Here is a 16,231-nt window from a genome sequence, read left to right on the forward strand (position 1 = left end):
AGTGGTAGAGATGGTGTGTGTGTAGCCGTATCTCTCACTGTGTGTGTGTGTTCCATCTCGCCTCCGTCAAAGGGTTTCTGGTGTCCGCTCCTCTCCCTCCTCTCCTCCCGCCATTGGCTCTCCTTGAAAGGCTCCAGTCTCCTCCTAGGCCTTAGCGTTAGCGCTAGCTTAGCTAGGCTGCCTGAGCACGGAGGCTACCGCTAACATGGCCTTGAATATAAATCACTGTTTGTTTCATGTCGGATGCCTTAACATCACATTCCTTCTAAGCCCGGTTGTCATACGACCGCTTGACACTACCTCACATTCCTCCAACCAGGCAATAAAACTTGTTTTATTTGGTACATTAGCCACATGGTAGAAAATCAATAGTGTTTTTATTATGTAGAGAGGACCATTGTATTCAAGAAGACCTCGGTTGTGTTTGTTGTAAGGGTGTTGGAGCCCATTGTATTACCATTGAGCTGGGAAGAGAGCGATGGTGAGAGGAATGTGCAGTTATTCTTTCATGACTTTTGGCCCCAATTATGCTAAGGCACAGAAATTGCATACAGAGATTATTCTATGAAGACTGTATGACTCATTATACAGTACATGTGCCAGATTTTATTTCACAAACTGTAAAAGAGGGCTATGAAGAGCCTGTGATCGCTTACGTGGGTTAAAACCCATTCAAACTTAGCAGTTATGTACTATATATGCAAGGCACGCAATGCAAATGCCATCTGGTGCATTCCAAATTCATTCCTATTTAAGTGCAGTGCACTTAAGTATTGTGTCATTTTTGGTAATATCCCCATGTTTCTTTTGTTTTTTTGCACAGTCAGAATGCAAGCTACAGTAATGTGTTTGTTACACACAACCAGTCAAACTATTTAGGTCAACGGTATTAGTGTATAGTAGGAAATGTGAGGTTTCCCTGTGCCAGTGTGTTTTTTGTTGTTGTGTGTAAATGTATGATATTCACTGGAAGTTTGCTGTGTATGGTCCTGTATGGGTCTTCTGTTGCAGTCTTGATGTTTAGGGCTGCAGCCCAGTGGCTGGCATTGCGCGCTTGTTACCAACGTGCTACGTAGCCCCGAGGCTGTGTATCTGAGCGTATGTTTGCGTGGGTGTGAGCACCTGTGTAGGTGTTTGTGTGTCGTCTCCCCAGCGTTAGCACTCCGCTTGCCTCCGGTATCCACAGGTAACCGGGTTTGACATGCTTCAAAATCCTCGCTTTGGAATGCCAGGGTTGCGCTAACCTGCCAAGATGTCAGGGAGATAGTTTTGCGCCCCCTTATGCATAACCCCCCCCAATGACAAGACCCATTAAAATGCGTTGTGTGTTTTCCCATGTGCATAGACAGGAGAGGATTGCAATTTCTAGATTTTTAGCACACAAGGCTCGGCAGTTGAGGCAGGTTGTACGTTAAAGGTGTATTTCCAGTGAATTACACCTACACACACAGGATGTCTTCCTTTTCCTCTTTGGAACCCCCCCCCTTGCTGTTTTGAGCAACATCTTTGTCTTTGCAGTCTTGAATGAATGCTTTTATCTCTCTACTTTGGTGACACGAGAAGGTGACTGTGTCTAAAGCTACTTTAATTAGGTGCGGTAACACTGGACAGCACAGTTTATTGTGTTAATGACCCTGTTGATTTAAGGTGTGTGTGTGTGTGTGTGTGTGTGTGCACACCATATGCATAGGTGTGTGTGGCAGACCTGGGAAGAAAATGGTTGTATTTTGTAGTTTATTTGAAAGAAAACGGGGAAAAAAGGATCATACTCGAGGTAGTGAATATAGTTTATATAGAGTTTCAACTAAGACGTCAATTTACTTTGATATTCAAATACAGGTCTCAGAAAACCAAATAATACTTGAAGGTATTTGAATATATGCAAGTTATTTGAAAACAAAATACATATATTTGATGGCTGACAAATATTTTATGACGAACCAAACACTACAGTAGTGACATAAATTAGTGTAAATATATGACCAATAGCACTTGGTTTGGAAGGCTCTCGGATATGAATCTTAATCCCCTATAGCCTAGAATTAAATGCATGAGGAACATGGAATCACCTCAAACGTTAGTGAACCACTGTTGCAGCTTCCAAATGACTAACAAATATATTTTCTGAATGAGTGAGACATAACGTAATACACTGACACAAATTCTTATGTGTCGTAATTTTGTGATTATTACAATAGCAACATTGTTACGTAGGACTTTGGAAATTGCTTTTATAATTGTTGAATACGGAAGTGGAATAAGGAAGTCACTTCCTCTTGTGTACAGTACTTATAAAAATTCTCAGCTCATTAAGTAATTAAAATGCATTTACCAAAGTGTTATATATTTTATTACACAGGCAACACAATGTAACTCCAAGTTAATCACACTTCTGTGAAATCAAACTGTCCACTTAGGAAGCAACACTGATTGACAATAAATTCCACATGCTGTTGTGCAAATGGAATAGACAACAGGTGGAAATTATAGTCAATTAGCAAGACACCCCCAATAAAGGAATGGTTCTGCAGGTGGTGACCACAGACCACTTCTCAGTTCCTATGCTTCCTGGCTGATGTTTTGGTCACTTTTGAATGCTGGCGGTGCTTTCACTCTAGTGGTAGCATGAGACAGTCTACAACCCACACAAGTGGCTCAGGTAGTGCAGCTCATCCAGGATGGCACATCAATGCGAGCTGTGGCAAGAAGGTTTGCTGTGTCTCAGCGTAGTGTCCATAGCATAGAGGCGCTACCAGGAGATAGGCCAGTACATCAGGAGACGTGGAGGAGGCCGTAGGAGGGCAACAACCCAGCAGCAGGACCGCTACCTCCGCCTTTGTGCAAGGAGGAGCAGGAGGAGCACTGCCAGAGCCCTGCAAAATGACCTCCAGCAGGCCACAAATGTGCATGTGTCTGCTCAAACGGTCAGAAACAGACTCCATGAGGGTGGTATGAGGGCCCGACGTCCACAGGTGGGGGTTGTGCTTACAGCCCAACACCGTGCAGGATGTTTGGCATTTGCCAGAGAACACCAAGATTGGCAGATTCGCCACTGGCGCCCTGTGCTCTTCACAGATGAAAGCAGGTTCACACTGAGCACATGTGAAAGACGTGACAGTCTCGAGACGCCGTGGAGAACGTTCCGCTGCCTGCAACATCCTCCAGCATGACCGGTTTGGCGGTGGGTCAGTCATGGTGTGGGGTGGCATTTCTTTGGGGGGCCGCACAGCCCTCCATGTGCTCGCCAGAGGTAGCCTGACTGCCATTAGGTACTGAGATGAGATCCTCAGACCCCTTGTGAGACCATATGCTGGTGCGGTTGGCCCTGGGTTCCTCCTAATGCTAGACCTCATGTGGCTGGAGTGTGTCAGCAGTTCCTGCAAGAGGAAGGCATTGATGCTATGGACTGGCCAGCCCGTTCCCCAGACCTGAATCCAATTGAGCACATCTGGGACATCATGTCTCGCTCCATCCACCAACAACACAGTGCACCACAGACTGTCCAGGAGTTGGCGGATGCTTTCGTCCAGGTCTGGGAGGAGATCCCTCAGGAGACCATCGGCCACCTCATCAGGAGCATGCCCAGGTGTTGTAGGGAGGTCATAGAGACACGTGGAGGCCACACACACTACTGAGCCTCATTTGGACTTGTTTTAAGGACATTACATCAAAGTTGGATCAGCCTGTAGTGTGGTTTTCCACTTTAATTTTGAGTGTGACTCCAAATCCAGACCTCCGTGGGTTGATAAATTTGATTTCCATTGATAATTTTTGTGTGATTTTTGTTGTCAGCACATTCAACTATGTAAAGAAAGAGGTATTTAATAAAAATATTTCATTCATTCAGATCTAGAATGTGTTATTGTAGTGTTCCCTTTATTTTGTTGAGTAGTGTAGTTACTTTCCATAAAGCATAGTTAAAATTATAGTTATCCCAGATCTGGTGTGTGGCCTGCAAGTGCTCTGTGACAGATACCATGTGCTTGAATGCATAATTAGGTGTGACAATGATTGCATGTCTCCTGAAATTTTTTGTTGATTAACAGAATTGTCTGTGTGTGTGTGTGTGGTATACTCCTGGTTGTGTGTGATAGCGAGAGCAGTCTCTAAGTATCTGTCAGAGCCCATAGACGTCCACGTGTTACTTCCACTAGTGTAACTATCTCCGACTCCGACTAGAGTATTTCAAACGGTTTCCATTTTACCACGCCAGTAGTGTTTGTGTGTTTCTGTCTGGGGCTCATCTTCCTTCACGCTAGCCTAGCCACCACAGTAATTAGGCCGTATCATTAGTAACCATTAGCATCAAGCACTGCTCATAAACCAAGCGTCAGCGCCCCGATTAACAAGAGCTGTGACCTTTGACCCCAAGACTCTGATGACGACGAACGTTGTACATACAGTAGTAGATTTTTAAATGGCCCAATGATTCCATGGTTTACTGCTCTCCGGAGAGGGTTCTGACAGAACTAGTGTGTCTGAATGAATTGGATGGCTTTCTCAGAAACGCTCATCCTTCGTATCCATTGCTCTTAGTCAGACCGAGAGTGCCAAACGGTATGAGGAGCGCTGTGAAATGTCCAACGGCAGTGTTAGCTAGTCTGCAGATGTGTTCCAGAATCCATCAATCAAATGTATTTTAGAAAGCCGTTTTTACATCAGCAATTGTCACAAAGTGCTATACAGATACCCAGCCTCAAACCTCAAAGAGCAAGCAATGTAGAGGCAGCAGCAGTAGAGTGGCTAGGAAAAACTGTCTCAAAGGAAGAAACCTATTTGATTTATTTCACCTTTTTATTTAACCAGGTAGGCCAGTTGAGAACAAGTTCTCATTTACATCTGCAACCTGGCCAAGATAAAGCAAAGCAGTGCGACAAAAACAACAGCAGAGTTACACATAAACAAACGTACAGTCAGTAACGACAATAGAAAAAATCTTATGTACAGTGTGTGCAAATGTAGAAGAGTAGGGGAGGTAAGGCAATAAATAGGCCATAGAGGCAAAATAATTACAATGTAGCATTAACACTGGAGGGATAGGTGTGCAGATGATGATGTGCAAGTAGAGATACTGGGGTGCAAAAGAGCAAGAAGATAAATAACAATATGGGGATGAGGTATTTGGGTGTGCTGTTTACAGATTGGCTGTGTACAGGTACAGTGTTCGGTAAGATGCTTAGAGAGGGGAACCAGGATCCGAGGGCTGGACAGTCCTCTTCTGACTGTACCAACCATGTATTTCACTTTAAAAAAAATGTTTTACCTTTTATTTTGTCCGGCGGGTCAATTAACAAATGATCATTTACGCTGATGGCAGTACATGAACAAAGTACATGTTCTTCTCGAGAATCCTCGTCTTAATGCAGTTTGATTGGGGCTAATGGGTGGCTACTGTTTACTCTCTGAGGCACTCAGTGTTTTTACCGAGTCGTTCTCCTCCGCTGCTTAGTTTGCAGCCCAACATAATGCCTGCTGGGGTGCCCACTTAAAGAAGTAAATGCTTCTGGCTGCCGCCTGGGCTTGTGTACAGTAACATTATATGATGAGTGTGTGTGTGTGTGTGTTTTGATTTGTGTCTATATAGAGGTGTGTGTGTGTGTGTGTGTGTGTGTTTTGATTTGTGTCTATATAGAGGTGTGTGTGTGTGTGTGTGTGTTTTGATTTGTGTCTATATAGTGTGTGTATCTGTTTGTGTAGAAATAACAGCGTTACTCCTACCCTGACGCCTGCCCCATTCATTAACACTACTCCTGAACATCAGTGTTCAGTTACGTTAAGCCACCAGAAACCCGAGCGGAGATGATCTGCGGTATCTAAAGAGAGAAACCCATTCAGCAAACACAATGGAGTCTCCGCTATTAGTTACTGCCTTTTTAGATATGGCTTCTGATTCATTAGTATGCAGTCGTTGTCATACGTGTATAATTACCACAAAGAGAAGGAAAATAAACACATTCTTCACACAGGAGAATAGGTGTGGCTTTCACCGAATGTGTTGTGATGAAAACTAAATGCTTGTATGAAATTATGCACAGTTTGAAAAGACTTGGATGAAATTATTTGGCCGAGTTCCTTCTATTCAGTAGAACCTTCCACAACATACGCCGTGGCAAAATAGTGTCATATATTTTCCAGTATTGTTTTGATGCTGTAAACCGCCATTCAGATTGCTGCATGCTTGCTGGTAATAACAAGAACCTAGTAAATCCTCCTTAGCCCAGCCTTCACCATAGACAATGTGGTGAACCATTTAAGATACAGTATAAAGGTAGATAAAAAAATGAAAAAAATGGATAGGCATTGACTATATACATTCGATACACTATATTCTATAATTCAGTGATAACTCACTTCCTCAGTCATTGTTGTCATAAAAATGGTGTTGTCCAGGTACTGTACATCAGCTCAAAGGGGGGCGGCAGGGTAGCCTAGTGGTTAGCGCGTTGGACTAGTAACCGGAAGGTTGCATGTTCAAACCCCCGAGCTGACAAGGTACAAATCTGTCATTCTGCCCCTGAACAGGCAGTTAACCCACTGTTCCTAGGCCGTCATTCTAAATAAGAATTTGTTCTTAACTGACTTGCCTAGTAAAAATGAAGGTAAAATAAAAAAGCCATATAGACCTGCACAGATCCTGTATCTGTGTCCCATGTGTAGGCTATGACTGTTGGTCTTTTCCCACCTACATGATAGCTTCTCACTGCTTCCATAACAACAGACTCACAATATGAGTACTTTCACCAGACATAAACTTTTAAAAAAATACACAAATAAGAAGATTTTTGTTGGTTTCGCAGAAGTCATGAATACAGTTATTTCTCGTGTTCTCTCTCCTGTTCCTTACGCTTCTCTCTCTCAATTCAATTCAAGGGACTTTATTGGCATGGGAAATGATATGTTAACATTGCCAAAGCAAGTGAAGTCGATAATATACAAAAGTGAAAAACAATAAAAATGAACAGTAAACATTACATCTACTGAAGTTCCAAAATAATAGACATTACAAATGTCATATTATGTGTATATATACACCGTGTTGTAACAATCTGCAAATGGTTAAAGTACAAAAGGGAAAATAAATAAACATAAATATGGGTTGTATTTACAATGGTGTTCTTCACTGGTTGCCTTTTTCTTGTGGCAACAGGTCACAAATCTTGCTGCTGTGATGGCACACTGTGGAATTTCACCCAGTAGATATGGGAGTTGATCAAAATCGGGTTTGATTTCGAATTCTTTGTGGATCTGTGTAATCTGAGGGAAATATGTCTCTCTAATTTGGTCATACACTTGGCAGGAGGTTAGGAAGTGCAGCTCGGTTTCCACCTCATTTTGTGGGCAGTGTGCACATAGCTTGTCTTCTCTTGAGAGCCAGGTCTCCTACGGTGGCCTTTCTCAATAGCAAGGCAATGCTCATTGAGTCTGTACATAGTCATAGCTTTCCTTAAGGTTGGGCCAGTCACAGTGGTCAGGTATTCTCTGTTTAGGGCCAAATAGCATTTGTTCAGTGTTTTTTATGTTAATTCTTTCCAATGTGTCAAGTAATTATCTTTTTGTTTTCTCATGATTTGGTTGGGTAGAATGCCCTTCTTGCCTTGTCTCTCAGATCATTCACAGCTTTGTGGAAGTTACCTGTGGCGCTGATGTTTAGGCCAAGGTATGTATAGTTTTTTGTGTGCTGACCCAAACCGCTCTAGGGCAACTGTGTCTAGATGGAATTTGTATTTGTGGTCCTGGTGACTGGACCTTTTTGGAACACCATTATTTTGGTCTTACTGAGATTACTGTTAGGGCCCGGGTCTGGAAGATTCTGTGCAGAAGATCTAGGTGCTGCTGTAGGCCTTCCTTGGTTGGTGACCGAAGCACCAGATCATCAGCAAACAGTAGACATTTGACTTCAGATTATATTAGGGTGAGGCCAGGTTCTGCAGACTGTTCCTAGTGCTCTCGCCAATTCGTTGATATATTTGTTGAAGAGGGTGGGGCTTAAGCTGCATCCTTGTCTCACTCCAAGGCCCTGTGGGAAGAAATGTGTTTTTTGCTTATTTTAACCTCACACTTGTTGTTAGTGTACATGGATTTTATAATGTTGTATGGTTTTCCCCCAACACCACTTTACATCAATTTGTATAGCAGACTCTCATGCCAAATTGAGTCGTAGGCTTTTTTGAAATCAACAAAGCATGGGAAGACTTTGCCTTTGTTTTGGTTTGTTTGTCAATTAGGGTGTGCAGGGTGAAATACGTGGTCTGTCATACGATAATTTGGTAAAAAGCCAATTTGACATTTGCTCAGTACATTGTCTTCACCAAGGGAATGTATGTGTCTGCTGTTAATGATAATACAGAGGATTTTCCCAAGGTTGCTGTTGACGCATATCCCACGGTAGTTATTGGGGTCAAATTTGTCTCCACTTTTGTGGATTAGGGTGACCAGTCCTTGGTTCCATATATTGGGGAAGATGCCAGAGCTAAAAATGATTTTAGAGTTTTAATATAGCCAATTGGAATTTGTTGTCTGTATATTTTATAATTTCATTGAGGATACTATCAACACCACAGGCCTTTTTTGGGTTGGAGGGTTTTTATTTTGTCCTGTAGTTCATTCAAGGTAATTGGAGAGTCCAGTGGGTTCTGGTAGTCTTTAATAGTTGATTCTAAGATTTGTATTTGATCATGTATATGTTTTTGCTGTTTATTCTTTGTTATAGAGCCAAAAAGATTGGCGAAGTGGTTTACCCATACATCTCCAATTTGGATAGATAATTCTTCATTTTTGTTTGTTTAGTGTTTTCCAATTTCCCTAGAATTGTTTAGTGTCTGGATTCTTCAATTATAATGAGCTGATTTGATGTTCCTTGGTGTGTTTCTGAATTTTAGTCATTATCAATTTCTTTTAGATTTTTGCATTCTTCATCAAACCATTTGTCATTGTCGCTCATTTTCTTTAGTTTTCTGTTTGTAATGTTTTAGATTTGATAGGAAAGCTGAGAGGTCAAATATACTGTTAAGATTTTCTACTGCCAAGTTTACACCTTCACTATTACAGTGGAACGTTTTGTCCAGGAAGTTGTCTAAAGGGATTGAATTTTTTTTTTTTTGGTAGGTTTCCACACCACATTCCTTCCATCTATAGCATTTCTTAATATTACTCCGTTCTTTTGGCTATGATGCCTCATGATTGAGTATTGCTCTGTTCAAGTAGACTGTGGTTTTGCTGTGATCTTATAGGGGTGTCAGTGGGATGACTGAGGAAGCTCTGAGAGACTTTGGCTTGAGGTCCGTGATAAAATAGTCTACAGTACTACTGACGAGATGAGCTATAGGTGTACCCTACAATAGGAGTTCCCTCAAAGCCTACTATTGGCTATGTACATACTCAACGTGTGACAGAGCTGCAGGAGTTGTGACCTGTTTTTGTTGGTTATGTTGTCATAGTTGTGTCTAGGGGGGCATATGGGGGAGGGGAATGCTGTAACCTCCAGGCAGGTGTATGTCCCCCTGTGTGCTGAGGGTGTCAGGTTCTTGTCCGGTTCTGGCATTTACGTCGCCACAGACTAATACATGTCCCTGGGCCTGAAAATTATTGATTTCCCCCTCCAGGATGGAGAAGCTCCATTAAACACACTCCAGCCGTGGCCTCGCAGGACCTGCCCTTTAGTTCCGCCGTGGCTAGCCATCCCAGAGACCTTTACCGTCGTTAGCGTAGCAAAACTTTGTGGCTTGCTACACTATTAGTGGTTAGCGGCTAACAGCTAACAGACCGTCTCAGACCGATGCACTCAAGGGAGCTCATTTTTCTCTCTCTCTCCATAAGACCATTTTGCCCTTTTCTTTCTCTCGCTCTTTCTGATCTCTCGCTTTCATTCTTTCAATCCCACTCTCCCCTCCAAACCACAGTCCGGGAAAAGCAAATTAGATGCTAAAAGACACAAATGGGGGTTAAGTGCACTCTGGGCTTCTTCCTTGGAGTCAGCACATTCTGATCTGTCCATTCTCTGAAAAACTCTGTTGTGGTTTGTTGGAGAAGGGGGGGGGGGACTTACATCAAGAGTTTTTACAATACTGGAACAGAGAGGAGATGGATGAGTGTGTAGGGTAGAGAGGAAGGGATGGGGGGGGGCATTTTTGGAGGATGATGAAGCGCCTGGTTCCCGACAGTCAGACTAAGAAAAATCAGATGTTAGTCCTGCAGGGTGTGTGTGTGTGTGTGTGTGTGTGTGTGTGTGTGTGTGTGTGTGGGTCTGTCCAACGATAACATCTCCAGCTGCAACAAATCAGTCACACATAAACAAGCTGCAATTGTATTTTGTGGGAAGAAAGCGGTGGCCATTATTTTTACTGTTAGCGGAAATACCTACACACAATCCATGGCATGTTGTTAAACCCCCCCCCCCCCTAAAACAGTTCCTAAACACAGAGAGGCTCTCAAAGTATAAAGTAAAGGGGAAAAGGCTTGTATCAGGAGGGTTTCAGCCTATTAAACTGTTTTTAGCCCCACATATGTTCCCTGTGTCATTGTAACTGGCAATGTTTATATCAGGGCCTGATACTGCATATAACAGCAGGGAGAGGAGGAGACTTTGGAAATGTGTGTGTCGACCATCTTTGTGTGTTTCTGCTGTCCTTGTGTCTGTGTGTGAGGAGAAGGTCACTCAGTGAGGGACAGATGACCGATAGTGACCCAAGGACAGCCGGGGGAGCGTGGTGGAGCCCTTGGGCTGAGAGAAGGGTAAGACTGTCTGCCCAGGGCCAGAGGGCCAGCAGTGGCTGGATGAGAGTGTTGGCTGTGATTCGCTGTGGCACTGGATGGCAGGAAGCATACTGCTCCCCGCGGAGGGGGGTGTGGATGGATGGAGGGAGGGTGCTGAAGGGAATAGTGTCAGTCAGCGGGGCACACACGCATAGATATATCTATATAGATAGGTGATATATATATATATATATATACATATATACACACACACACACACACACAGACCAAACCACAGTCCATCAGTTACATATAGCTGCACAATCTGACAAACACACACGCATGCAGTGTCACTGACTGACCACAGCTTAATCTCCAGATAGTTATTCAAATGCACCGGGACCAACTGGGGTGAGATCTCAGTAGATTAGCTGTGGCTCTGCTTGATGCTACTTGGCACCAGCAGCAGTGGCCACTAAGACACGCTAGTATAAATGCCTGTTGGTCTGGAGACACCCAGCTCAGTGGAGCTTAAACCTTCTGCTTCATGCCCTTTTGAGCCCCACACACACACACACACTGCTCTCTTGACCCGGCAAGAGCCCTCCGTGGCTCCACAAACACCCAGGCCTCATTACGTATGCGGAAGGTTACCAGGTAATAAGCGCCATGGCGGCAGCCACAGCCCCGAAGCCCAGCCCTGGTCTACTTGACCCAGATGAGTGGCAGTCGCTCGGTACGTGACCTGTTTTAAGGCAAAGATCAGGGGATGTGGGCTACGCTGGAGCCGAAATGAAGCCTCTGAAGTGGGTGTTGCTGTCTCGCGCCTCTTTGACCTAGTTTAATCCCTGGGAATGGAATGGTTGGAGGCGTTTGCAACAATGATAAACTCATTTCGGCATCATTTTCGTAGAGAAACACAATTTTCTGGTCCAGTCATGCTATTTGAGGAGGTGAACTAGGAGAGTGTTTTTAATCCACTAAGTGGCAGACCGATGGAGGGAAACCGAAACACGGGGAGAATTGACCGGCCTGGAAAAAAGAGGGCATCGTTGGCATTTGATAGTTTTGGATAAAAGCTACACTTTTAAACCCTAAGAGAGAGCGACACGAACGTACACATGCAGAAAAGGGGGATACCTAGTCAGTTGTACAACTGAATGCATTCAACCTAAATGTGTCTTGTGTATTTAACCCAACACCTCTGAATCAGAGAGGTGCGGGGGGGGGGGGCTGCCTTGATCGACATCCACGTCTTCGGTGCCCGGGGAACAGCGGGTTAACTGCCTTGCTCAGGGGCAGAACGACAGCTCTTTATCTTGTCAGCTCGGGACTTCGATTCAGCAACCTTTCGGTTACTGGCCCAACGCTCCTACCCGCCAGGCTACCTTTGTTTGTGAGTGTTCCCATGAGGCGTCACGGTCCAATGACTTTTGGATCAACTGTCATCCCTGGCGGTGCTAAAGGTCTCCGTGAGTGTGTGTTGCGTTGTACAGTTCACTGGTGAGCAATGGGGTAAGATAAGATGTATGCTTGTGGGATGCTAACGAACCCATCAGTGAAGCACTCCTGCAAGACTGTCCTCCAATCAAAGATGGTCCTGCAATGTGGAGTGTGTGTGTGTGTGTGTGTGTAAGGAGGGAGGGAGGGCTTGGCTCGATGGTGCAGGCGGGAAGCTGGGAACACACTAGGTCACTAAGATGGTTGGGGAGAGAGGAAGAGGGAGGGACGGAGAGTTGGATGAAGAAGGAGAAAGGGAGGGGTAAAGAAAACACTTAGAGGAGGGGGAGGTTGCTGTCAGTGGTAATCCTCTTTTGGCCTCTAAGCACAAGGCAGTAAGGAGCCGAATAATGTTTCCCCCTGTCGACAGATTTTCAACTTCATATCTCCATTATCGTTATCTTTGTGAAGCTTTTAGTCTTCTCTCTCTCCCTCCCTCTCCCTCTCTCCATTCTTTGTCCTTTCCTTCACTCATTCGCTCCCCGTCGAGCTCCAGCACTTACTGTACACGTTTTTAATGGTTAGTTATTAAACTAAAGGGTAATTATGTAGTATTTGAATGTATCCATTTTTGAATGTATCAGTTTTCAGTCAGCTAGAGGAGGCACAATGGTCCTAAAAGGGCTCTGTCTGTCTGTGTCTGTCTGCCTGTGTGTGTATGTACCTCTGTGTCTGACTAAGAGAGAACATTTCAAAGCTTACTTGCCAGTTAAGGGAAAGTGAGCAATGGAGCGCGAGAGAGATGGAGACCGAGCGATAGAGAGAGATGTTCCAGTTGGGAGTTTTGCGGAGGAGTGTAGCAGCAGAATGCCAATGGCGATGAAGGCCCGGCCGACTGTGAGTGGTTGTTTCACTAGTTGTTCCTCCCTGTCACTTAAACCGTATCCCATGGAGACGGAGGACCTTTAAAGTCTGCCTCTTGGCCCCACTGCAGGGCCTTCGCACCCCTATCACTCTCTTCTGCCTTCCCTCCTAGCACCATCCTTCCCTCTCTTCTCTCTCTTCCCTTCCATCTCTCTTCCTCCATCCTCCCACATCTATTTATATATGAGACACATTAATATGTGACTGTGTAGCATGTGATGGAGGTTCGGGATAGTCTCATTCTTTCAATCTGGGCTGACAGGATAGCATCACACACTCAATGCCTCCCCCTTTTGATTCAGTTGGTAAAAGCTAGCTATTCTGTGTGTTGTAAGTGACTCAACTGAAAGAGATATCCTAACATATTCTACAGCATAACTGGCTAGGTGTGCGTCTTAGTGTGTATGCATGTGTGTGTGTGTGTGTGTTTGCAAGTGCTAAGAGGTTTGTCTATTCTCACCACATCTGTTATGTGAGCTAATAAGTCTTCATTGAGATCCTCTCCACTCTCCACTCCAACACACCCCATTCTTGTATCCAGCCTGAAAAAAATCTGTTCTCATTCCTTTCTCTTTCTCCCCCCTCTCTTCTTACCCCACCCTGTCTTGGCCCTTGTTCTCTGCCAAGCCAAACCCGTGAGCATCGGGAAGGGTGCGTATCTTTACCCTTCTTTTCCCAGCCATTCCAATCCTCTGTTTCTCTACGTCCTTCCCTCAGCCCACCCCATCCTTCAAACAGGGTTATATTCATTAGGCACTGAACATAAGCAACAGGGATGGGACTATCTGGACTTGAGCAATGACAACAGCTTGTTTTTATTTTTTCGTCAATGGTTTTAAGGCGTTCTACTGCTGTTTGCCCTAATGAATACAACCCAGTTAATTTCCTCCATGTTAGACTGCTTGTTTTTGATGCAGTAACTAACATGACTCATTATTTATTGAAAATACAGTTTATCAGTGGAGAACATCAATGGTAAACGCTGCGAATTTAAACTTTGATAACCAGCACATCAGATAAACGGCTAGGATACCCACAGAGGGATGCCAATAGGCTGGGGGGGGGGGGGCTCTGTCTGTATAGATTTCTGTGTGTGTCCACTTATCCAGCTGTGAGAATGAGAGAGAACAATTTAGGACCGAGACAGCCCTGGCCACCACTCCATCTTTCTCTCTCTCTGTCCCTCCCTCCATTTAATGTTTTCATGATAATGATTGGAGCTGGCCGGTCTCTTTTCAGTTGTGACTGGCGTTGTTTTTATGAGGGTGCATCTCTGGATGTGTCCCCGGTTGTAGATTCAGCAGACTCCTCTACACACACACACACACACACACACACACACACACACACACACACACACACACACACACACACACACACACACACCTAACAGATGCGTGGGACTGCACCACTCCCAGTGGAATCACCCATATTTGGAGTCTTTTGATATGGATGCAAGCCTAGCCGGAGGGAGAATCGACAAAGTAATGTATGTTCTCACTCACTATCAGCAGTGAGACTTTAGCTTGGCAACTGCACACCATGTGGCCGCAAAGAGAAAGTACACCATTATTATCCTCAATGGGATCTTGTCGCCCCCAGTGGCCATATGTGGAAACTGCAAGCTGGTTAAAACCAACATAATGAGAGGCTTTTACATTCAATTTAGACGCCTCACTCAGCCTCAGTGCCCTCTGGAAATCACAAACACAGACATAATTGAGCAAGGAGGCGGAGGTCTACTTGGAACATCGTCGGATGATAAGATGTCTGGCAAGGATTAAATGCCTAACAGAGCTGATTTCCTGGGGTGTATTCAGTGATGATAAAACGTTCTGGATGTTGCAGATAGAAATAGAATGACCAATCATATCTGTTCTCTACGATACATATCTATCCGAATGTTCTAGAACGTCCTCCTGAACAGGCCCCTGTTCTTCAGTTCAGCTGTTTTTATTTAGAACTTCTGATTTGGATTCTAACACATTTTCCCAGCCCTTATCCCCAATTCAAATGACACATTCATTTGAATTGGACTAAATCCTAAGTCCTCCGCGTCGTCTTCTCTTTCAGAGCAGCGTAAGATTACAGCAGGGCCGTCGACGGCTGGCATCATCGGAGGCATCATTGGTGTGGTCCTCTTCTTGCTGGCGATCGTCGGCGCTGTCATCATTCTGGTCCGCAAACGCAAGCAGAACGCCGTGAATGGGGAGTGAGTATTCCGCTCCCAGCAATTGTTTCTTTCAATATATGACTTAACAAATACCTATCTTTCCTCCAATCAATTAAGTTTTATTCAGTCCAAAATGAATCTGTTAGGTATGGACAAAGTGAGTAGCACTAACCTCTTCTCCTGCCCTCTCTGCTCTCATCCAATCAGTGGTCCTCCCAAGCACAAGCCCCCTCCCCCTGTGAAGGCCGGCAGCTCCACTGAAATGGTGAGGGGTCCACGTCCCTGTCATTCAGGGCTCATTATTAGTGAAGGCCATGAACAAAGATTATGTATGTAACCATGGTTATGTGAGCTATTGGATCACTCCAATATGGTTTTCTTCTGCTATGCAGGATACATTCTGAGTAAGAATTTCAGATTAGTCCCGAATACCGAGTAGTGCTGCGGCCAACCCCCTTAAATAGCTGCTGCCACAGTACTCCCACCTCGTGTCCTCTTCAAAAGGCGCAGTATATCACCGAAACGAGGATTGGAGTGATCCAATAGCTGACATAACCGTGGTTACATACATAACCTTCGTTCTGTAGCACTATATTGGATCACTCCAATATGGTATCACAATACCAGATTCATCTGTGAACTAGGCATGGCCAGACGAGTAAAATTGCATAGGACTAAAATCAGGGCAGTCATGGTTACTGTGTCCCTCCTTCCCCCTCCAGGGAAGTGGAGGCAACACACAACACGACCGTCCCGACCTGGTTGGTGGCAGCAACATTGACTGGATAGTATCAAAAGCAAAAGTTCTAGATGACGCCCAACTGGCCGAGGCGCAAATGTCATCAAGGGGAAATCCTCAGAGCAAGGCCCACGATGTAGCTGCTACTCTAGTGGAATGCGCCACTACAGCAGACGGCAGAGGCCGGCCGACCGGCTGATATCCCGTAGTAATAGTCTCCACATCCAATGTGAGAGTCTGTATCGTTAGGCTCTTCCCCAGAA

At 44.6% G+C, this 16,231-nt stretch overlaps 1 protein-coding gene across 1 annotated transcript in view; it reads left to right on the forward strand.

The window, feature by feature from the left end:
- LOC135549984 (poliovirus receptor-like) overlaps nt 1–16,231 on the forward strand; it is a 77,018-nt gene that overhangs the window by 52,888 nt on the left and 7,899 nt on the right. Inside the window, exons 7-8 of the mRNA XM_064980398.1 lie at nt 15,130–15,268; nt 15,437–15,494. Coding sequence (XP_064836470.1) covers nt 15,130–15,268; nt 15,437–15,494 — 197 coding nt within the window. The remainder of the gene's footprint in view (nt 1–15,129; nt 15,269–15,436; nt 15,495–16,231) is intronic.

This window comes from Oncorhynchus masou, chromosome 12 (assembly GCF_036934945.1).
Source record: "Oncorhynchus masou masou isolate Uvic2021 chromosome 12, UVic_Omas_1.1, whole genome shotgun sequence".
Lineage (NCBI taxonomy): Eukaryota > Metazoa > Chordata > Actinopteri > Salmoniformes > Salmonidae > Oncorhynchus > Oncorhynchus masou.